This window comes from Lathamus discolor, chromosome 19 (assembly GCF_037157495.1).
Source record: "Lathamus discolor isolate bLatDis1 chromosome 19, bLatDis1.hap1, whole genome shotgun sequence".
Taxonomy (NCBI): Eukaryota; Metazoa; Chordata; class Aves; order Psittaciformes; family Psittacidae; genus Lathamus; species Lathamus discolor.
Genome location: NC_088902.1, coordinates 5,690,965 through 5,714,631, shown reverse-complemented (window position 1 = coordinate 5,714,631; position 23,667 = coordinate 5,690,965). Strand labels below are relative to the sequence as shown.

The following is a 23,667-nucleotide window of genomic DNA, read 5'->3' as shown; positions in this document are numbered from 1 at the left end:
CAGGGGCTTGGAGCAAGCTGCTCCAGTGGAAGGGGTCCCTGCCTGTGGCAGGGGTTGGAGCTGGATGAGCTTTAAGGTCCCATCAACCCAAACCACTCTGGGATTCTGGGACTGTATTTCCTAGAGATGCACAGCAGCAATGCGCACCCTGTTAAAGTGCTATGTCCAGAAGAATTAAACCTTTCTGGCAGAGTGCAGCTGGCCTTCAGGCAAGGGCGGACAATCCTGGCCTTACTCGTGCCTACGTGGCTGCAGTGTATAAATGTAACTTAATTTTACCAGCTTCAGGACAAGTTGGTTTTCATCTTTTCCTCTTTCTGTTTTTAAAAGGGACAATAAGCAGTGAGCACATGGCACTGGAAGCAAAGCTCTGACCCGTCATTATTCTCCTACCAGCCTGTAACATGCCAAAATCCATTGTGGTTCTTAGTTCATTGCTTCACCCTTATGACAGCTCCACTTGTGAGTACAAGTTCCCATCACCATTTCAGTAACTCTCCTCTTGGTGGCCTTCTCAAGCCTCACCAAGCAAACCCCTGGGGTACATCCACCACTGAAGATGGGAATAAAAGCTAGACCTGCTCCAAAGCTGTTTTCTTCTGCAGCTGGAGTAGGTAGAAGTGGAGAGCATCTTTCACATCAAAAGCAGCACTCTGACCTGGTGTAGAAGCTGCAGGTGTTGTGTTCAGTAGTGTTACATCATACCTGCGCTATCTGCTGCTTTTAGAACATCACTGCAATGAGCTGGTAAACTCCAGGTAGTAGCGCTTGTGTGTGGGTGCTGCACAAGGTCCTGCTCCATCCGCCAGGCTCTGCTTGGTGCAAAACCATTTCTATGTCTTCGGGGTCCCCAGCCACACTTATTTATGAAGGAAGAAACAAAACCTTCAAGTAACTGATCCCCTGCCCATTCTTCTACTCCCCATTTAAAATGAGTTTTAGAAGAGCCAAACAAGCCAGGTATAATTTATACTTTAATACAGAAAAGAAACCATACAGCTGTAGTTCACGCACACCACAGGTAACACTGCAGTAGATCTAGAGGAAGACAAAACTTGACGTACCTGAAGTAGGTGACCATGAGAGGAGAAGGAAAAGCTAATGCCTGTTTTTCAGTTTGATTTAGTGTTCCAATAGAATTCACTCTACTAAAAAAAATAAAGCTCATCTTAAATTCCTTGGGAAAGCCAATAAACTGCAGTGGGCTTTTGGAGAGGTAAAACCGGTGTGGAAATATGGATGCTGGAGACCTCCATCCCATGCTGAAGGTCCAACTGATTACCCAGAGTACCAACAAGCTTCAACAAGGCACTGCCATTCTCCAACTCCCACACAATGGCCTGTTGCAGTTAAGTCCTTGTGATCACTGTCCTACTGAACTGGCCAAATCCTTCAGGAGGTTTGCTGATGCTGGGCTCAGGGATGGACACTGGAGGGGTTTGTTTCGGTACTTGGCTGTCAGGTCCCATCGAAGTCAGATGCCTTGATACAATCCTGTAGCTCACCAACACACACATTTCAGGTCCATAGAACAGAACCATGTGTAATCTCCAGTTGCAAGTCAGCTGGTCAATGCCAACAGACATTCGCTTCAAACTTACACAGCTGGAAAAATAAATACACACAGAAAAAAGAGAATCCATAGGTCCTGGGGCCAAGCTCCATCACTGCTGGGCAGAGTCTCACCAGCATCTTCAACTTGTGGAAATGGCAGGTAATGGGCTTGGTCTGGCCCTTAGCTGGCGGGCTGATGGTCCATGTGTTTTCCTTTCTCTACTACAAAAATAGAAATTCATCTAGAGCAAGAATGGGAAGTGATTGCCACCACCTCTGTGCTGATCCTGAAGGCCACTTCTCTATCCTGATCCACTGACACACGGGGAGGATTTTGCAAAAGTCGTCACGTGGACCTGGGCGTCTGAACCACTGGGACCCCCAGGAGGTCCTGAAGTACTTCTGGAAACCTTCCCATAGGCACTTAGAAAAAGAAGAAATCGACTCGATGCACTTGGGAAAGAAGCTAAGAACAGAAACACTGCAAAGAATAGAACTGTATCCACACAAATGGGAGCTAAATATATCATCAAGTTGATGCCTTGGCAGAGATTTTGTTACTTGCAACTAAAACAACTCATAAACCTTCAGGAAAATCTGTGCTTGAGATTGTCATGGTACTTAAACACTGAAAACCCAAACATCCTTAGCAGCAACCAGTAACTTCAGTGCTGTGTCTACCATACACTTTGCAGACAGATGGAGAATACGACAAGATTTGCTTTGTAATACAACCGTGGCAACAAAGAATTAAACCTTCCAGGGCAGAGTACCTACCTCTCTTTTGCCAACTATGACCAGGTAACTGAATGTGTAAGTAAGTGGTACAGGATTCAACAGCAGCCAACTGCAAGAGAACTGACCTGAACTTAACAACCTTGCAAGGGAGCTCTCCCCCTCCCTTTGAGTGGGTTTCAGCTTTTCTTTGCACCACATTTAATTCTGCTTTGGGAACATAAAACCTCTACACAATCATCAGAACAACCAGAGACCCGTTATGGTTGATGTGCTGCTTCTGAACTCACTGTGTGCTACTCAGGGTTAATGAAGCCCACAGGTACCTCCACATTGAAGGAACAGGACCATTTGGCTTTGATATAACTCAGCTAAACCAGCCTGGAGTGTGTCTCTACTTACAGTCACAACCCTGTTGTCTCTGAATCCAAAATGCACAGAGCCTTAACCACAGACTAGGGTACTACAATCAGAGCAGCAAAGACGTGTTGCTCCCAGGTATGTGTATTTTTCTCGGCTGAAGGCTGGTTTCTTACCTGCCTGACAGCAAAATGGTGCAGACCCTTCCAAACTGGGAAGTCAGTAGCTGGCCTTTTCAAGCTGCAACAGTAGAGTGCTCCTGGGAGAGTCTACAGAAATACTAAGGGGGATGAGACCAAGGAATTTACTTAGGGAGTAAACTGTCTGTACTGGGAGCTCCTCCACTTCTGTCTTAGCAGGGGGATGGAGGAGACAACTGATAGTCTTTAGCATGCAGTCACTTCTAGAAAGCTTCTTACATCTATTAGGCTACTAAACAGATTTACTTTGTTGGTAAAATATCAACTACAGTCTCCCCTTTATTTGCTTTTTCCTTCAATATGATCTACTCATTTTGCTGAACTTAACAGACAACATTCCTAGAAACAACGATTCCACCCTATGGAGAAGTATATATGGGCAATTCCTGTCAACAGGCATATACTTCCTACTGAACTAGTCCATCCTTGCCCAGAACAGCAGTACAACACTGGATGCAGAGCCAGGTGGCAGTGTAAACACATTCCTCCACACTCAGGATTTTGCTGTCCCAACTGTGCTACATTTCTGCTGGTTGATGAAAGAGCATCATCTCTCCTGCTTTGATGTTGGGTCCTTTGTAACTGATGTATCACAAAAGCAAAGCTAAGTGCCTAATGATAAAGAAAAGCTTTGTCTTGACAGGCCCAGAATTTCCTCTCTCATGTCAAACAAGATGTTTCAAAATGCTTCTAATCTTCTTTTAGAAGTTCAGGTAAAATATTCAGCACCCACCAATCTGGAAGCCTTTGAAGTAGAAACAAACAGCATCATTTCTTCTTGTTTGAGGAGATGTTGCTTTTGATTGCACAATTAGACCATAGAGTGTGGCTCTTCATTAACATGCTTGAAGTATGACAACGCAGTAAGAGCAGGAACGAGGATAAAGCACCCTGCAAGAGTCTGTGTTCCATCACCAGGGATGGAACTATGCCGAGACGTTCCCACATCAGCGGGACCATGAACCTGAGCCACCATTAATCTGGTAAATCATTCACAGCCATTTGGGAGAATGGCGCATTCAGCCTGTCCAATTCATCTACCTGTGGGGGGTGATGCATTATAACCTCCTGGTCCTCTGAAACATCATCACCCACAGTGACAAGGTTTGTGAGGGATTTGCTCCGAACACACTGGAAATCAACGTGACGGCTTTTGCCCTCTTCCTTCTCCCATGACATCTGGATGAAGGGCCGTTGAACATAGTTGTAGATAACTTCAGAGCGCCCACCAGGCCTCCTCTTCACCTTCTCTTTGCAGGTGGGATACCCTGAAAACACAGCCAGTCAGTCATGTTACACACCTCTGATATGCACAAAGGGACAAGAGGATCCCAGAACAGACAGGTAGGAATGACTATGGGGTCAGGGGGACTTAGGAGATGAACACCCACTTTCCACATTTACCATTATTGGTTTGCATAACTGTTCTTTTTTTCCCTACGAAGGAGTCCAGGAGGACTGGACACTCCAGCCTGAGGGACCTGGGGGGTTGAGTCTGGAGAAGAGAAGGCTCGGGGGGGGGACCTGATCGCTCCCTACAAGTGCCTGACAGGAGGATGGAGCCAGGAGGGGCTGGGCTCTGCTCCCAAGGAACAAGGGATGGGACAAGAGGAACCGGCCTCAAGCTGCCCCCGGGCAGGTTTAGATGGAGCTGAGGAACAATTCCTGCCCCAGAGGGTGCTCAGGCATTGGAACAGGCTGCCCAGGGCAGGGCTGCAGGCACCATCCCTGGGGGGATTGAGCCTATGTGCAGATAAGGCACTTTGAGACACAGTTCAGTGGCTGCTTTGGCAGTGCTGGGGAACAGTTGGATTCAATGATCCAGAGGGTGCAGCAATGTGTGTAGCTATATGATCAATGGCTGTGCAGTGCTGGCCAGTCTGTGAGCAGACACAGCTACTTTAAAATTAAGACAGTGTCCCAAGGACAAAGCACAATGTTCTCTAAGCTCCCTAAGGGAATGCCTGGATCAGCAGGCAGAAGTTTTGGGACTCCTGTTTCCTGTTTACTTGCTCCTAAAGAGAACAGTCTTACTGCTCCATGCTACATACCTTTTACTTTTCTCTAACATTTAAGCATCCTGACCAATTTCAGTGTAACATGATAAAGGTGAAGGAACATGCCCAGCTTGTACTAATTCCATGAAAATAAACACTTAGTAAAACACAGAGCAAAGCAGCAAATGCCTTGAGCCCAGAGGAAACCAGGCTTTAGTATGGAGTCACCTGAAGGAACACTTTACCTTCAATGCCAATGCGAATGTTCTTCAAGCCCCGCTCCTTTAAGACAGCTTTTGCCACATCGCGGTTCTCAATGTACTTGAAGAATCTGTACAGCTTGGAGCTGTAAAGAACTGGAGGGATAAAAAGGGAGATTAGAATCTACAAGGAGGGACTTCGTCCCTGGTTTTGACATGCTACAATGTGGAGGTTCCTAAAGGGGCTACAGGAAATCTGGAGAGGGGCTTTGGACAAGAGCCTGTAGGGACAGGCCAAGGGAAATGGCTTTAACCTGCCAGAGGGGAGACTGAGATGAGCTCTGAGGCAGAAGCTGTTCCCTGTGAGGGTGCTGAGGCGCTGGCACAGGGTGCCCAGAGAAGCTGTGGCTGCCCCATCCCTGGCAGTGCTCAAAGCCAGGTTGGACACAGGGGCTTGGAGCAAGCTGCTCCAGTGGAAGGGGTCCCTGCCCATGGCAGGGGTTGGAGCTGGAGGAGCTTTAAGGTTCCTTCCAACACAAACCAGGCTGGGATTCTGTGAGGTGTTGAAAACCAGGTCTGGTTTCCAAGAACTACTCCAGGTGTCTGTTTCCATCACTGGGACTAGCTGTACTTCCTTGGTGGGAGGGCAGTGATGCACATTGCAGGCTGGATAGAATGGGTGGTGGAGGGTGTGTAAAGCAGAGTGTGCACTCACTTAGGAGCCAGGAAAAAGCTGAGGGGGAAGCAGCAAACAAAAGGAAGATGCAGTGAGTGCTGTCATTACCAATACAGGTGGTCAGACCAAAGCTCTGACCAGGCTCTAGCAGCAGTCAGTTCAGAAGGAATATACAAAGCAGTGTCTCTTCCTGGAGGAAGACTGCTGCTTGGGCAGCGTGCCCTATCCTTACAGCCAGATGTCTGAGTGTGTGCTCAACATGGAGCCAGGAGCACCAGTGCTGAGCCCTTACTTTGTGAGTACTCCTCTCCCATTGGAGGTGGATGATCTTCATCCCAGTCCACGGTGTCTTCATCTGTCAGCACCACAATGTGACATTCACGTTCCCCTTTCCGTGCACTATCCACCATTATAGGCAGAATGAGCTCCTCCAGGTAGCTGTCAAACTGCTTGTGAGCACCATCGTTGGAGAGCTCGTGTAACAGAGCACCTAATGAGACAGACATCATATGATAAACTGTTTTACACAGCAAAAAAGTATGTCTCAGCTCTACACTTTCCGTATACATTCAAGAGCACAGCCTGCATTCTTCTTCACACAAAGTGCTTAACACATTCAGATGCATCAACAGCCTCCACAGCTCCAGAACTGGCAAAATCAGAGGCATAAGACCATATTTCCAATGGGATACAGATTACACCGTCAAATCATTACACTACCATTAAAAGAACACCAAGGTCCAACCAATACAGTGGAACAACAATAGAACGAATTATTAATTCATTACTATACTTAACTTGAATTTCCAGCATCAACCTCTGTCCCTAAAAGCACGTTTTCTGCTTTCTCTGTGATCAGAAGACCGGGTAGGAAATTCCCCCCCCCAGCCTGTGCTATGATTCCATGTACACCATCCCTGTACAGTCCCTTTCACAGCCTACGTTAAAAGTACTTTTTTTGCCAGCATTCCCACCAAAAAGCTGCTCCCAGTCAGATCCCTTCCTGACTAGGAACTCTCCACTGCTTTCCAGCTTTGTTGTCCTTGGTTCCTGCTCTGCACATCACCCTTTAGCTTAAATGATTCATGACTCGCTGGTACATTTTAGACAGGAGTTATAGCCCTGCTTTTAGCCTTCATTTTGTTTGGTTGTAACAGAAGGTCTTCTCAGCCTCTGTTACAAGAAGAGACTGTGATTTTTATAAGTTCGATTTGCTTTTTTTGAGCAAGGTGTCTGTGATTCGATCAATTCCCTTGGGATTGATGCAGCACAAAAAGGAAGCTGTTTAAATGCAATGCATAGATGAGCCTTAGTGAGTCCACACCTCCATGCTAAACTAAAGCCCACAATAAAGAATTGCACTGAATCAGGATCAGAGTGCTCAAACCCATGCAGGTGAGCTCTAAGAGCCGGTTTCTCCCCATACTTACTTAAATCTTGACATTTGATTGTGTTGAAATCAAAGTTTATGCAGAGGTAATCACATGTGTCTCGAAGGTCTGGGATGGAAATCCCATCAGGACAGTTAATGATCCCGGTTTTGTAATAATCCTGCAAATAAAAGGACAATTTTGGGAATGAAAAATTAAGAGTATCTTGGAGCCTGATAACTTTTCATTACCTCTTTGTTTTGTTAACTAACATTTGAGTGTTACAGACGTTATTTATAGCTCTGTGAACAGTAAAACCACCCTCCTCGTCCGAGAATTTACATCTCTGTCTCTTTGCAGATCCCCTTGGGTCTGATCAACAGTGAGCTCCAGCTAAAACCTTTCCCATAGCAGAGAGTTTCATAATAGCTCATAGGCAACATGCATTTATATGCAACCACAAGTCTGGGATGCAGCTCAGGAGCTACAACAGTGTGACACAAGAAAGGTAAAAGGCAACATCTGAAATACTGACTCATATCAAAGAGTTTAAATACAACCACAATGCAGAACAGGAATAACAGAACATGTCCCAGGCAGCTGCATCCCCCCTGGGACATGGCTCAGTTTGGCACAAACAGATTGTTTTCTTCCATCTGCAAACATGTCCTTACCAGCACAGTCCGGAACACAGCTGAGCTGATTCCTTCTGCGATTTCATATTCCCCCTTTTCATTTGGCCGCGTGAAATTGTATTCTCTTCCTGGTCCAAACATTCTGAACAGATAAAAATCTATGTAAGGGCATAAGTATATTGAAATGCATTCATTCTAGAGATCAATAGGTACATCGAGGTTAAACAAATCCAGCAGTGACACATATATACAACAAACCCTACATTTAAATCTCTCACATGGTAATAAGCACAAGAGCTGCCTCAGCTCAGTCATCCTATAACTGGACTCTTGTTACATCTACTGGATTGTATGAAACAAGCCACAGCTCCAAGGGACAGCTCATTCAACCCTGGGTCAGAAAATACCCCAGCAATAAAGCCCTTTCACTGACACTACATGAGATACCCACCACCACATGCTTTTTGATCCCTTGTTTTACACAACAGCCGCCACAAGGGTCAGTAACCCATCTCCTTTGGTCAGAGATGGGTGAAAGCACTGGCAATACAGAAAATAAGTGCTTCCTATTGTGTCAAAAGGCTCCAACCTTTATGCCGTGCTACAGGGAGCTGAGTAAATTCTCTCTGGGGAGAGTATCAAAAGATAACAGCAGAAGGGGGATGGAACATTATCATTTTCCCCATTCTGGAAGGGAGGTTATCAGCTGGGAACAGATGCACTGCTTACAAACAAGGCTAACACTTAAACAGAGGCAAAAGGAGACCAGGTCTAGCTAAAAGCACTCATTGTTTGAAGGAAGGGGACAGAAAGGAGAATGTCACCTACAGAACTACCAACTCCTACATCTGGACATGTCTTCAAGCCCTCACAGCCAAGTTCTGAATGAGGTCAACCTTGCCTCGCTTGTGTGTACAGATGACAAACAGACTTTTGGAGTTTGTTCCACTGTAACAAACACTTAACCCCCTTGAGGCATCTTGGAAACAGTGGAAATGACCCACCTTCCCAGCATGGTGTCAGGGTGAGCAGTGAAAATCTGTGGATTCACTGCAAAGCGAGTGCCATCTACCACGAGTGTCACCTTCTCTGGAGCCACTGGCTGTGAACTGCTGCTTGAGGACAAGGTGCAGCACCCATGGCGCTCCTGGCTGTTAAAATATTCTGACTGTCTCTTATTTCCATCTTGGAAATGGCAGCTGTGAGTGTCTTCAGGAGCAGACAACATGCTACTGAGCTGGGGACTTACTGGACAAGGAGTGTGTCGGCATTCAAGATCTAAACCTGAGAGAGACAAATGAATATTGCAAGAGTAAGATATTAAAGATGCTGAAAAACATCATTTTATTTTAACACTGTAGTAAGAAAACCGAGTCACACAGGGATGTCAATATATGTAGTGTTATACGTCATAAACCGAGTCATACAGAGATGTCAGGGTAGTGTCACATGACATAAAACCACACTGCATTTTAAAACTCAGCCAGCAGTCGGACTGCGAATAACAAAATTCCTGATGAACCACGATGCTTAATGCTCCTTGTTAAAGCAAGGAGCTTCAGTGTGTAAGAGCAGGAGCCCAGGAATTACACAAGGCCAGAAACACGGACCCAGAGTCCCAGCACTGACAACTACTCTTACAGCAAAGCAGGAGCAGAAGCACACACCACAGTTGATGGTGGCTGATGCTGCTCCATGGTGGGCACACAGCTCATCAGGAATGTCCAGCTACCTCCAGTTAATGTGCTCAGGAGGAAAACTCAGGAGGAGCTGTGAGTTGGCCAGCCAGGGCGTACCTGTGTGATGTTCTTGCTAAAACAGCAAGACCCCAAACTCTGCTGTGGACCGCTGTCCTTTAGACCAACCTGGCAAAGGCAGGATCCATATTCCCCATGGCAAACTGCTTTGGGATACTGGATTTTTCCCAAAACACAGCACTCCCTCAGAAAAACAGAACAACTCTAAAACCCTCTCACTGCTAAGGTAAAGACATTACCCTCAGTCCTGGGAGCTGCAGCCGGGCTGTGACCTCCTAACACCACGTTACTTTCTTCTGACTCCTGGACTGCTACCGTTGTGCTCCCCACAGAACAAGTGGACTCCAGATTTCTTGGCCAGTCTGTGCCAGCAGCACAGTTCACATTCATGCTGGGCCTCCGTGACGCAAGGAGTTGGCTGCGTTTCCTAAGAGAAGAGCTAGGAGAGAAAACACCAGGTTGTTGGTTTTGGAAGAAACTCCCAAGCAATGAATCCCTGTGCCTGGAACAACAAGCAAAGCCTCCCAGGCTCAAAAGGTGTTTCTTCAGACACTTAACTGTAGTTGTTTCAGAAGGCTAATGATGCTGGCTGTGGCCCTGTGCTTACCTAAGGCGAGGGAAATAAAGCTGTCATAGTAATCAGGGTTCTACTTAATCTATAAATCTTTGCTTATTAAAAAGTAAGTGTAAAGCCACTGATACCTTCAGAGGACACGTGTGATCCTGCAACTACCTCCCTGGCAATTGCCTCAGCTCCACACCACATCTCTCTGGATTCCCAGCACTGGCAAAATGAGCTCTGTAACACAGCTATAGCCCAAACCCCAGCATTTTCCCAGTTAACTGCTCAGGCATTGCCTCTTAACCCCTCTGAGGTCTGAAGGAGGCTCCCTGGTCACAGATACTGCATTCTGTGGTCTTCCCTTCTCGATTGATCACCCTCCTGTCATATAGTGCTCACTCCAGTGTTTAACCCAATATAGTCATAGAATCACAGAATGGTTTGGGTTGGAAGAGACCTTAAGGTCATTCAGTTCCAAACCCCTGCCATGGGCAGGGACACTTCACACACGTTGCACAACACATACATGACACTTGAACCAGTGCCACTCAAATTGTAACTGTTCTTTCAGCACAAGCAAAGACATCTTCTTTGGTCACTTTTCCCTCCTTTCTATCTCCCTACAGATCTCTTTTGCTGTCTCTTTCCCTCAGTCTCCCCTTGGCATTGATTTTGTCCTGCTATTACCTTGGACAAGACACCACTCTCCTTTCTTGGCTGGATGCGTTTCCTTTTCACTCTCCCAAACACAAAACACCAATTTCCTCATTAACGAATGTTCCCAATTTCCCCCCTGCAGAACAATTGTCCTGTGTCCTTTGCTTGGCTGAGTTAAGACTCCAGAGCCCGCGGGTGCCATCCATGGCAGAACACTGACAGGGCTGGATACAAACCAGACACAATCCAGCACTAACAAACCACCAAAATGCCAAATGAGAGTTAGAGAGTTTGCTGGGCAGGACCTGCTGAGGATGAAGGTTTTAATGAGCAATTCAGTGCTGGGTTTCCAGTCAGTTACTTCCATTTCAGTCTTAATTGGAAACATTCAAAAGGAGTAACAATTCCTTCCTCTTGTCCCATCAATCCAACAGGAAGTTGCCAGCATTATCTGTATATAATATAAACGTGGTGCTTACACCTCTTGCCAGGCTCATCAGAAGGAGGATTTCTGGCAGCAGCAGAACCCTGTGAAAAGCTGCTGTATTTTTTCGTTTCTAAAGGCTGCAGGAGCAACATAAGGAGCCTACGAGGGTCATGCAAGTTCCTGCAAACTCAACAGTGTGCAGTGCATCACCATCCTCCTCTCCTCCCACCAAATACCCAGTGCTGCATCAGAAACTCCCTCTCCCGACACGTTCCACGCTGGTTTCTTAGACCCTGGAGAGACCTTTCAGCAGTCCCACCAGAAGCCCACCACACACCATGAATACTGCCTTGTGTTTGGTCACACATGAACAAATCCATCCCCTTCTGCCTGAGCAAGGGGCAACACAAAGACCCATGAATAAACCTGCGCAATGTTCTGCCCTCTTTTCTCATGGGACAGACCAGCAAAAGGTGTAATAGGCTAGCGGGCTGCCGGATGAGGAGCCCCTAGGATCTAAGCAGAACATACCAACTGCCCCACTCCTGCAACTTCAGGACAAACCTCCTGTCCCAGGAATGATCTATGTTAATGGACAAAGGGGAATAGCTTTAACCAGAGGGGAGACTGAGATGAGCTCTGAGGCAGAAGCTCTTCCCTGTGAGGGTGCTGAGGCGCTGGCACAGGGTGCCCAGAGAAGCTGTGGCTGCCCCATCCCTGGCAGTGCTCAAAGCCAGGCTGGACACAGGGGCTTGGAGCAAGCTGCTCCAGTGGAAGGGGTCCCTGCCCGTGGCAGGGGTTAGAGCTGGATGAGCTTTAAGGTCCCTTCCAACACAAACCAGTCTGTGACTTTATGTCAAATAGCATGAAAAATGCCTACAGACTGCATTCTCACAACTATCTGGGTGTGATGAATGTTGTCATGCCTGGTCATCACCTTAAGCTTTGAATTAAACACATGCACAGCTCTAGAGACCCTGTGTGCCAGTCAGCAGAGTCCTCTACTACATCTCAGAAACTACTTGTAGAGCTATCATCTATATGTCTTGTAGCTTCACATGAGCAACAAGACATGAATTTCCCCTGATCATCCCCCCTGTCCCTTTTCTGCTTAATCTGTTAAGCAGGATTTTAGGACAAAAAGCCCCAACTGTTTGACATTTTTCTCCTCATTCTTTTCTGTTACATAAAGTTCAGCACCAGTGAAAGATGCTAAAAGCTGCAGTGACAGAAAGATGCAGAAACAAAGATGCTCTTTGCAATAGTGGTGGCTCTGACCAGCATCAGATCTGAGTTTCCTCATTAAATCTACAGGAAGCCCTGTTGATAATCTGCCTTGGGCCAGGCTAATGCTATTTTCCTGTTCCCTCTTGGCATGCCCAAATCCTACACACCGTGCGTCAGCAGAATTGAGGTAAATGAGTAAGGATTCCTTTAGCACAGCTGGCTGGGACAATACAGATCCCAACTAGTCATTTTCCATGACAAATACACGGCAATCATACATACAACCCAGCAGGGAAACCAGTACATAAAGACTTCAGAAGGTTCTACTCATGCCTGACCAGCTTACAAATGTTCAGGTTTCTTTTCATGCTAGGGATCAAGGTGCACTACCCATAATGAGAATAAGTACCTATAAATAATAATTAGCACTATTCATCTTCAAAGCTTCATACAAATATGAACTGCTCCTTCCTCCTGGCAGCCCTAGGAAGCACTGCAGGGAAGTCTTTTAGGAGAGAAGGACACTGAGAGACATCATCTTCAGGACTAGCCAGAGCATCAGGCTCAGTGTTACACTGACTTGCAGCACGTTCACGCCTCGAGCTCACCAGCAATTATGCTGTGGTTAGCAAGACAAACACAAGTAGGTTCCCATCTTCTTTTGAGGTGTGTTTCCATGCACGTTTCTACCCTATGGTAAGCATCAACTGGCTGGTACCACAGAACTGATCAGGAGCAACCCCACTTCTGAGCTCACTTCTCAGGTGCTAGTATGGATGCTCAGATGCTGAAGAAGCAGGCAGGGACCAGTCTGAGCTGAAGACTCAGAATGTGTGGGCAGCTGGATTTTGGGAGCTGGGAAGTCAGGAGTAACAAAAGCCCAATGTCATGCTCAGCACTAAAGCTCAGAGAAAGAGCTCCTGAACAGGCTGGGGTTTAAAAGGAAATCAGGGTCACAGTCAGAAATCAAACCTTCATCTTACTATGGCCATCGGCTCTGCCTAACTTGGAGCACGTGGGTCCCTCCTCCCTCCAGGACATGACATTAAGAATAAGCCATGCAACTGAAGCAGCATCTCTGCTCCCCAACCCACGTGCTGATGGTCACAGTGAAGTCATCTTTATCTGAACTTGTTTTGAGCCTACACTTTTGCTGAGAGAAAAATAGGGAAGTGAGGTTCCTTTTCTAAACACAAACTGGAGACAGTTTTATTTAGCAACATCCTTGGCACAACTGGTTCATGCTGCAAACCTTCTGCAGATATAGAAGATGCTGAGCCTTGTTCTATGCAACTCTTAAGAAAGAAGGAATTATACTGGGATATCTTCAGCACATTATCCTTCCCCACCCTAAGGAATCCAAGGCTCATCCAAGCTTCCCAAGGTATAGTCATTGCCTGGCTACTGGGAGGAACTGAATGCTTAACTTGCACACCAAGACCAGTACACCAGTGATGTGTGTGTAGAGGAAACACTCCAACACAGTAACACATCCAACAGAGAAAACCCCTTTAAATGCAGGACATTTTATGGAGCAAAAGATAACAAAAGTATCTCAGACTTGCTGGCTTCTGACTCTTCTGTTACTTGTTCCTTATTATCCTTACCCTTGGGATTTTGTGTTAAGAGCCATTATAAATTATTTCAGGTATCAAGGTTCAAGAACTTCACAGAAATGTAAAAAAAAAAAAAAAAAAAATAAAAAGCTGAGGTGGAAAAAATCCATTGAAGAGTAAAGCCCTTTCCTGTAACATCTGACAGCTTATGCACTGCTTCACTGGCATCCAGCACAGAATCCCAGACTGGTTTGTGCTGGAAGGGAACTTAAAGCTCCTCCAGCTCCAACCTCTGCCACAAGCAAGGACCCCTTCCACCCGCAGGGACCCCTTCCACTGTAGCAGCTTGCTCCAAGCCCCTGTGTCCAACCTGGCCTTGAGCACTGCCACGGATGGGGCAGCCACAGCTTCTCTGGGCACCCTGTGCCAGCGCCTCAGCACCCTCACAGTAAAGAACTTCTGAAGTGGAACCAACCTGAACTTCCCCTATTTCAGTTTGAATCCATCACTCCTTGTCCCATTGCTACAGTCCCTGATGAAGAGTCCCTCCCTAGCATGACAAGGAGGAAGTGGTAAGAGAATAAAAATAGTAGAAGTAAGTAGTGACCTTACTTCACTGCTGGTTTTGTGAGTAGCAAGGAACAACCTGCACTGGGTGAATCAGAGTTACTAATCCTTCCCTCTGCCTGAACCACAGCGTAACCACGAGGACTGAAATAAAACTCCAAACAACTCCTTTCCAAGGTGACAACACTGCTTTCAATCTCCAAACCCATTCCCATATCCAATTATTTTCAGAAATGTGAGCAAGCAGGAAACATGCATCCACAGGGTGTGCCTGACCTAATTCTGCAGTCAGACACTCCAGAATAAGATGTGCTTCTAATATAACTGCATGCAACCAAGGAAAGCTTGGAATTACTTGAATTTCTGTTGTGGATTAACCCCAGATGGCAAACGAGCCCACAGAGTCACTTGTTCACCCCCCAGTGTGATGGGGGAGAGAACTGAAGAGAAACTGGAGGCCAAGGGGAATGGCTTTAACCTGCCTGAGGGGAAACTGAGATGAGCTCTTAGGCAGAAGCTCTTCCCTGTGAGGGTGCTGAGGCGCTGGCACAGGGTGCCCAGAGAAGCTGTGGCTGCCCCATCCCTGGCAGTGCTCAAGGCCAGGTTGGACACAGGGGCTTGGAGCAAGCTGCTCCAGTGGAAGGGGTCCCTGCCTGTGGCAGGGCTTGGAGCTGGAGGAGCTTTAAGGCCCCTTCAACACAAATCAGTCTGGGATTCTATGAATTCCACAGAAAACAGCAGGTTCATTCCCACACCTTGGGAGTCCCTGAAGATTATAAAAAATAAAATGGGGAAATTATGGAAAGGAAACAGCCCAGAAGGCACTGGATAGACCCTGCTGTGCTGCACCTGCGATAGGCTTGACATAGCCTCCCATCGCATCCTCTGCATTCCCAGAGGGAAAACAACCCCACTAAGAAACTGGAAAAGACAAAATAAGCATAAAAGCTGCCTATTAAAACACATGTTCAGTATAAATTGTAAAAAACTCCAGGTTTAAAACACAAGAAGCTGTCTTTCCCTTTACAAGTTGCTCAGAGCAAACACAAGCCCATTGATTCTCTGTCAAGTGATGGGCCTGCACTTGTCAGTATTGCAGCTTACAGCAGAGGAAGGGCACCTCTAAGGCACTGACACATCCAGCTTTCAATTCCTGCTCCCTGCTTTTGACCAAATTCCACAGCCTTCAAACATTTCAGGATTCCAAGGGTCTCTCATTCATTATCAGGTGCTTTGATTTGGGTTTTTTTTCAAGCGTTTTTCCAGTTGTCAAGTACAAATGTGGTTCCTCGCTCACTTTTCTCTGTAAGCCTTGTCTCGGAGCTCAGTTTGTATTCTCTCCCAAGCAGTGAGGGGCCACGTGTGACACCTCACACGAGCAGGGAAGTTGGTGGCACAAGCCTGCCCTGGGCACATGCAGCTTCTGCCACCAGGGTCTGAGCCCAGGCACTGCCCCGTGCAGCCGTATCCCACCTCAAGCTGCACCAGGGCAGGTTTAGATGGGGCTGAGGAACAATTCCTGCCCCAGAGGGTGCTCAGGCATTGGAACAGGCTGCCCAGGGCAGGGCTGCAGGCACTGGCCCTGCAAATGTTCACACAGCGTGGAGATGAGGCCTCAGTGCCATGGGTTAGTGGTGGCCTTGGCAGTGCTGGGCAACGGTTGGACTGGGTGAGCTGAAAGGGCTTTCCTTACCTGGTTGATTCTGTGATCAGACAAGAGATGCTCAACGCAACGTGAGACCTGGCAGGTCTGAGGCTGGCCATGCATTGGCAACCTCCACATCTGCCTGTGCCATAGGAGAACACCTCAGAAATGCCATCACCCAGATTGCATCAGGTATAAAATCCACCCAGAACCTTTAACATGCTTCTCTCATACCTACAAATGATCATTCCGTTTTCTGAACATGAACATAAACAGACAAGAGTAATTTATAGACTGAACTGGCACAGACATATTAGAACAGGCTCTTCCTTTGTTCTATCAATATAAGAAAGACTGATTTTCCATCTGGCTTGAAATCATAGCTGGAAAATAATGTCCAGCAGGCCTGATGCAATGCAGGACAGTCTGTGGAACCTGGCAAGAGAGAGCAAGGAGGCTGATGAAATGCTCGACTGTTTGCTCCTGTTCTGTGCATAAAGCTTCACTGTAAGCAGGGTTTACAGGCCTGCTTGTTGACTTGAGCCTTAAAAATCCCTATTCCTCAAACTCAATTCAAACCTACTGTGTTTGGTTTGTATGGCTCAACACTGCCCATCCCCACCTTGATGTAAAACCCACAGCTCAGCAGTCCTCATGTAACTGCCTGTGCCTGGGTCATATGCTGAAAGCTCTCACCACTGCTGACAGCACTGCCCCATGTCACTGCCTCACACGCACAGCATCACTTCCTTTGCTAACCTATAATCACCAAGACTAATACATGGCAAAAAATCATTGAGATTTATTAACTTGAAGAAACTTATTACAGGATTATCCAAAGCAGGAGGGTTACACTGTGGCAGCCTCATCAACTGGAATCAATGACTACCATCTAGTAATGTGCATCCTATCACTGAATGTCTCAGAGGGGAACAAAATCTCTGAGTAAGGCAAGAGGTTAAAGCTTTGCTGGGCCTATTTCCCTCCATGTAAGGCTCAAGGCACTAATGTTAAAGAGCACAATCAAGCAACATCTAAAGGCTATTTCCACTATTCACACTATAGGGTTAAAGACAGTCATCTGAAAAATTATAGTTCTTGTATCTGATCCTCATAAAGAGCTGTTTAACACTAAAGTCACAGCAGCTTTGCTGGTGCTGTCTGATTAAATTCAGTCAGCAATTTAAATAAAGCCTGGAGAAGAGAAGGCTCCTGAAGGGGAGACCTGAGAGCAGCTCCAGTGCCTAAAGGGGCTGCAGGGAACCTGGAGAGGGGCTTGGGACAAGGACCTGTAGGGACAGGCCAAGGGGAATGGCTTTAACCTGCCAGAGGGCAGATTGAGAAGAGCTCTTACACAGAAGCTGTTCCCTGTGAGGGTGCTGAGGCGCTGGCACAGGGTGCCCAGAGAAGCTGTGGCTGCCCCATCCCTGGCAGTGCTCAAGGCCAGGTTGGACACAGGGGCTTGGAGCAAGCTGCTCCAGTGGAAGGGGTCCCTGCCCGTGGCAGGGCTTGGAGCTGGATGAGCTTTAAGGTCCCTTCCAACCTAAACCAGTCCGTGACTCTACACCCATACAGAATACCTGGCTCCTTCCTAGTCAGAAGGATGGATGCAAACCTGATCAGGGTAAGGGGAAAAGTGCCAAAAGATGAGCTGTTTCAAATACAAGCAGACTGTTCTTCTCTAGACACAGAAAAAACAAATGTCCCCCTTAAACCCACAGAATTCAGAGCTAAATAAAGTGTTAAACCAGGTGACACCCATGAGTTACACTTTGTCTTCACCAGCCTGAGATTAAGCTACAAATACACCTAAAAGCCTGCACCAGAAGCAACAGCAGCAGACAACAGGGTTGTGCCGTGTCCTCCTCTTTCCATTTCCTGCAAAACTACTTAAAAAACCTTTCAGAAGTACAATAAATGTTTCAAAGTTTAAAAGCAAGACCCACTTTAGCTCTTTAGATATAAAAGGGCTATTTTCTTTCTCAATTTTTCTTCTTAAAGCAGTTAAATTGGGTTTCAAATCCACACCATTCCAACTCCTACAGCTACACGCTAAATGCAACTTCTCAATTCTAACCTATACAAAAAAAGAAAACAGTGTTTCTGAGAAAGCTCCAAATCTGATTTACCTGCACCTATCAGAACTTCTGAACAAGAAATAATCACTCCCATTTCCCACTGTAACCCTGAAGCAAACCCTGTGCAAACAGCCCCTCTCAACAGCACAGTTCCTACTTACTGGCAGCTCATACGTCCTCTGTGCTACAAGCACCAGCAGCCCCAAATCCGCTTGCAGGAGAGGGAAGCACCAAGTCACAGCAGAGCTGCCCACTTTGAACTGTTTGTGCCCGATGGTCACTCCCCCAGTGCCTGATTCATGTAAATGTTTCAGCTTAAAAGTCTCCACTCCTCCTCCCCCCCCCCCCCCCCCCCCCCCGCCGCGCTGATTCATGAACTGTTTCAGTATACAAACCTGAAATAGCTTTATTTTAAGCCTCCTCTTTTCCAGCTGAAGTCCCCTCAAAATCTCTCTTTCCTCACAGATTCCTGGTTCAGCCTGTTTTGGACAGAGCCTTGGAACAACCTGCTCTAGTGCAAAGTGTCCCTGCCCGTGCCAGGGAGTTGGAACTGGGTGATCTGAAGGTCCTTTCCAGCCAAACCACTTTGTGATTCTATGAACTATGTGGCAGACAACGCACAGTGCTATCAAACCCTTGATGCTCTATGGTCAAAGACACTCACCCACCACACATCCCTCACACAGGCAGAAAGGAATGAACGCCCAGGATTTCTAGTATGCACATAACCAAGTGCATGTGGATTCCCAAATTCAGAGATCCCGGATGTGTGCCCAACGAAATTTACAGTAACTGAGGATAAAATGAGTTACTTTGACATGGCAGTGCCTGTGTGATGCATTGCTACTAAGCCCAGTAAGAAGGACATTTGCTCCGTGCTCTTACACATTACACTGGAGATGTGACCCTCTCTCAGTTCAAGTAATAGATTAATCTACTCTGTTGTTCTTAATGCTTTCCCCCTAAGACGTATCTGGCTTGCTTAAACACAATTTCATGGAACAGGTCTAAATATATCCAGATCAACAATAAGACAGAATTTTTAATGCAAATAGAACCTGAATAAGTAGGGAACTGTTTCCATCCTGACTCAAGCCTGTGCTAAAGCATCTGTGCGTGTGTGCTGGCAAGTTATGCTGAACAATGCAAAGCACCTGAACAGCTTAATGAAAGATGCCTTAAGAGGTATCTTACTTCAAACCAAACCAACCAATGCAACTATCACGCTATGTTGGATACCACATCACTAATGCACAAACCCATGTTTGCACTATACATATGTACCACATATTGCAAGCACTACCTGTGGCTTGGGAACAAGCTTTTAATTCGTTAATGCCCAATTATCCGGTATGTCTGGATACAATAAAGAGATTGGGGGGGATGTAAAGAAAAGCAACACCCTCTAATCACTGAGGCACATTGTCCCACACAAGGGGAGGCAGGCTGCCATCATTCAGGATGATGCAAAGCTCCCCAGAGCACACAGTGCTCAAGCTGAAGGCAGCACACACAGTAGAGCATGAACCTCCAAAATAAGCAAGGAGCAGAGAGCAGGGGACAAAGGAACACTTTGGCTCACACTTGAGGGGCTCAACACCAGACATCCCTCCTGTCTGCTTCACCACAGTGGTCTCAGGACAGGCAGTTTCCCAAGGCAAGTCCTTGGAGCCGTTTCTGCCACCACCACCTGCAATTTTGGCCTGCAACACAGCATCCCAGCACCTGCACCCAGACTGCATCACCATAAAGGCTTTACCATTCTGTTTGCTTTCAGCACAAAAACCAACCAGTGTGGATGCTCCCTGAGGATCAGTGTATTAATCAGTGTATTTTGAAGTACACAAGAGTTTTAATACAAGTGGATTATTTTACAGCAGAATATCAGTAGAGAGAAACATTCAGATCAAACTAAAGTTCCTCTTCTCACTGAGCTTTTCATATCTCCTATAACTCACCAGCTGGTGTTTCACCCATAGCAGAAAGCACTTACTTGCTTTGACTCTTATTTTAGAAAGACCATGAGCAGCTTCAGACTCCACCTTCCGCCTCTGGAAGGGATCCCAATAAGTAACTGCTCCCTCATTCCCAACTCCAACTGCCATTCATTTTTAACCAATTGCATAGCTTTCCACTCTGCTGCCAACAATAGATTTTTGAAAGTTGAATGTGGTCACAGTAGCTGTTCACCAGAGAGATTTCAGAATAACAGTTACACAACATCAAAAAACCAGCTGCAAACTGCTTAATGAAATGCAATTACATTTGAAAGAAAATACTCAATTTTGAAAAGGCATCTGTGCTATGCTCAGGAGGAGCTCAGTGCTCACTGAGGTACCCCAATAATCACAGACTGGTTTAGGTTGGAAGGAACCTTAAAGCTCATCCAGCTCCAACCCCTGCCACAGGCAGGGACCCCTTCCACTGGAGCAGCTTGCTCCAAGCCCCTGTGTCCAACCTGGCCTTGAGCACTGCCAGGGATGGGGCAGCCACAGCTTCTCTGGGCACCCTGTGCCAGCGCCTCAGCACCCTCACAGGGAAGAGCTTCTGCCTTAGATCCAACCTGAACTTCCTGTTTCAGTCTGAACCCATCACCCCTTGTCCTGTCACTGCAGTCCCTGATGAAGAGCCCCTCTCCAGCATCCTTGTAGCCCCCTCCAGACACTGGAAGCTGCTCTGAGATCTCTATGCAGCTTCTCCTTCCCAGGTCGAACAAACCCAGCTCTCTCAGCCTGTCTCCATACGGGAGCTGCTCCAGGTCCTGGTCATCCTTGTGGCCTCCTCCGGCCTTGCTCCAACAGCTCCATGTCCTTCTTACGCTGGGCACACCAGAACTGCACACAATGCTGCAAGTGGGGGCCACACCAGAAAATAAGCTCTGATCTCCCCTGACAGCTCTGCCCTGGGGCTCTGCTGCCACTGATGACAGGTCTGGCTGCAGTTTGTGTCCTGGGCGGAAGAGCAGAACCAGGCTTGGTAACACTCAGGTGTCATAACCCAGCACAGGAGATCTTTACCTCACTTTGGTAGGTGATAGGTTGGCACCAGATCTCTGCTGGGGGATTATCTGACATCCTCATTGCTGCATCTCACCACAGGGCAGCAGGGTGAGGTGCTGGAAGCTGGGTCAAATAAAGCCATGAGAGCTACAGCTTAGCTACCCAGGTGAAGGGCTGAGATGAGCTGGAGCACAAGCAGAGTAAAGCTGATCCACACTGGCTGCAGAATCAGCTGCACTGCTCCAAATCAAGTTAATTCACATTCAGATCCAGACAACAACAAAAAGCAAAGCAAACATAAGCCTACCTTTTAGAGGGCAGCCTCATGAGTAAACTCTGCAAGTAACATTGAAGCAACCCAAAGGCCACATAAACACCAGCGTTTTGTTTAGCACACTACACCTCTTCAGGAAAACACTTCTCTATTTATTTTTAGGGAGGCAAAAGAAGGGGCTAAAATGTCCCCTTGGTGAGGCCACCCATTGGCACACTCAGTTTGTGTCAGCACAGAACCTGAGACCTTATTTTCAAGAACTGAAAACCACGTTGCTCAAGGTTTCAAAATAACTCAGGTTTAGGATGGTACCTTGGCAAGAGTGAGAGTTCCTCCCGAGCTGTTTATACGTGTGGGTAAACAGTTCACATGCCAAGCACAGCTCTAACACTTTCTAAGTATATTTCATAACATTCCTTCTTATGTGACTAATACTGCTTCCACAAAAACATATTTGGCTGTGTCATGTTTCTGCTGAATGAGGTAGGAACCAGAGCCATATTTTGTGGAAGTTTAAAGAAAGGGAAAATAGCACTTTAAAAATACATAGAAAAAGCAGAGGTGATGCTTACGCCAACACATGCACTGAGGTGTTTGTGCAGGGGTAAGGTGCCATCTGGGCACTGAGTAAGGTGGCTCTTTAAAGGGGAAGTTCTAAGATGCAAATGTATTCCAGACCAGTCCACTCCAGCTCATTTTAAAGTTTATGAACAAGAAACCCACTAATTCTGGCCAAAACTGCAGCTGCATACATGGTTATCTCAAAGACAACAACCAAAAGAAAGGCCAGGATTTGTTACAATTGATTTATTTCAAGGGAATTGTCCTCAAGGGCTGTCCTTGGGAGGAATATTCAGCTGTTTTGCTGAATAATCCAAGAGATTCACAAAGAAATTAACATATGCCAGTAGTGGAGCTTATCCATGCATTTAATAAATCCTTAACAAGAAGTGGAGTCTTACTGCAGGGCCTAAAAGGGTCTATTAATGTACAAAGCAGCTCTCTCTAAGCCCAGGATTTCAATTCAATCCTGATCAGATGTGACCAAAGCTGTGACATTTTAGAGCTCTCACCGTGGACCGCATGAAACAAGTTTGCTATTGCCAGTCTAGGTGCCAACTAAAGGCACTTCCAAGAAACCAGCACCAAGTGAACCCTTGGTGGTAAACCTGGACCAGAACTCACATGAGCAGAAACCTCAGCACACTCAACACCAGTGGGGGATGCTCCTTCCAGCCCCATCTGTAGGCCATGGCCAGGTCAGCACAAGGGTGCTGGTGTGTTCATGTCAGGGCTCACCACTGTCAATCTTTGGCCTCAGTTCACAGCGGTTCTGTTTTGAGTTGACAGTATCCTAACTAAAGACTGTACTAAGTGTCAGCAAGACACAGGGCAAGAGACTGGAAAAGAGTCTATTTTGTGCATTAATAATAGTTTCATCTTTCAGAAATGCAGCAATTCTACTGTACAAGTGGAGAAATGGCATTTCCCATAGCTGTCCACACCACCTTTAAAATGGTCTTGGAATGACTTAACAGCACAAAGTAAAGACACAGATGCCCCAGCATATTAACCAGTTTCCTCAAAACAATTTAGATTCAAAAACAGCTTTTAAAAGGAGAGGCTCGTCCCATGATCTTGGCAAAGAACATGCTGTTATAGGGACATCTGACAGACAGGGTACCATTTAAATATAGCACAGCCTGAGTGCACCGAGGTCTCCACAGCTTTAGAATTACCAGTAAACAGAAATCCAGCTTCCCCTGGCTCAGCCAACACCACAGAACAGACAGAATTAGACTGGTTTCACTTTAGTATCTTACATAGCATATTCAAAGCCAACCACCTGAAACCCAGCTGTTTATCACAGCTTCTCAAGCCTGACAGCAAACCTGCACGTGAACACAGCTCCTCATTATCATTTAGGTCTTTCTGAAAGCCCCAGCATCCAGCCCTGCAAGGGGACTGCACCTTCAGCAGCTGGGAGCAGTGACACTGACCTGAGTCACAGCAGCCTTCACACTGCTCTGCACGTATGACAACAACAGCCTCACCTGTATATTTCAAAACAGACACATTGCTGCAGGGACAGGGGTAGCCCCACACTCAGGAATCCCAGAATCCCAGCCTGGTTTGGGTTGGAAGGGACCTTAAAGCTCCTCCAGCTCCAACCCCTGCCACGGGCAGGGAC

General features: G+C 46.7%; 1 protein-coding gene across 8 annotated transcripts in view; it reads right to left on the bottom strand.

Moving 5' to 3' along the window:
• Nucleotides 1-956: 956 nt before the first annotated feature.
• The window catches only part of KCTD20 (potassium channel tetramerization domain containing 20), a 30,200-nt gene continuing 7,489 nt past the window's right edge, over nt 957-23,667 (bottom strand). For 6 of the 8 annotated variants that reach the window (XM_065698634.1, XM_065698637.1, XM_065698636.1 and 3 more), the window contains 7 exons: nt 9,724-9,923; nt 8,732-9,011; nt 7,767-7,869; nt 7,153-7,273; nt 6,015-6,212; nt 5,092-5,202; nt 957-4,117 (listed from right to left, as the gene is read on the bottom strand). In XM_065698634.1, the coding sequence (XP_065554706.1) occupies nt 3,825-4,117; nt 5,092-5,202; nt 6,015-6,212; nt 7,153-7,273; nt 7,767-7,869; nt 8,732-9,011; nt 9,724-9,874 (1,257 nt within the window). In that variant the 5' untranslated portion in view covers nt 9,875-9,923 and the 3' untranslated portion in view covers nt 957-3,824. Of the gene's footprint in view, nt 4,118-5,091; nt 5,203-6,014; nt 6,213-7,152; nt 7,274-7,766; nt 7,870-8,731; nt 9,012-9,723; nt 9,924-18,364; nt 18,457-21,509; nt 21,609-23,667 lie in introns of those variants that run through there. The other 2 variants (XM_065698632.1, XM_065698633.1) reach the window with 2 other exon arrangements.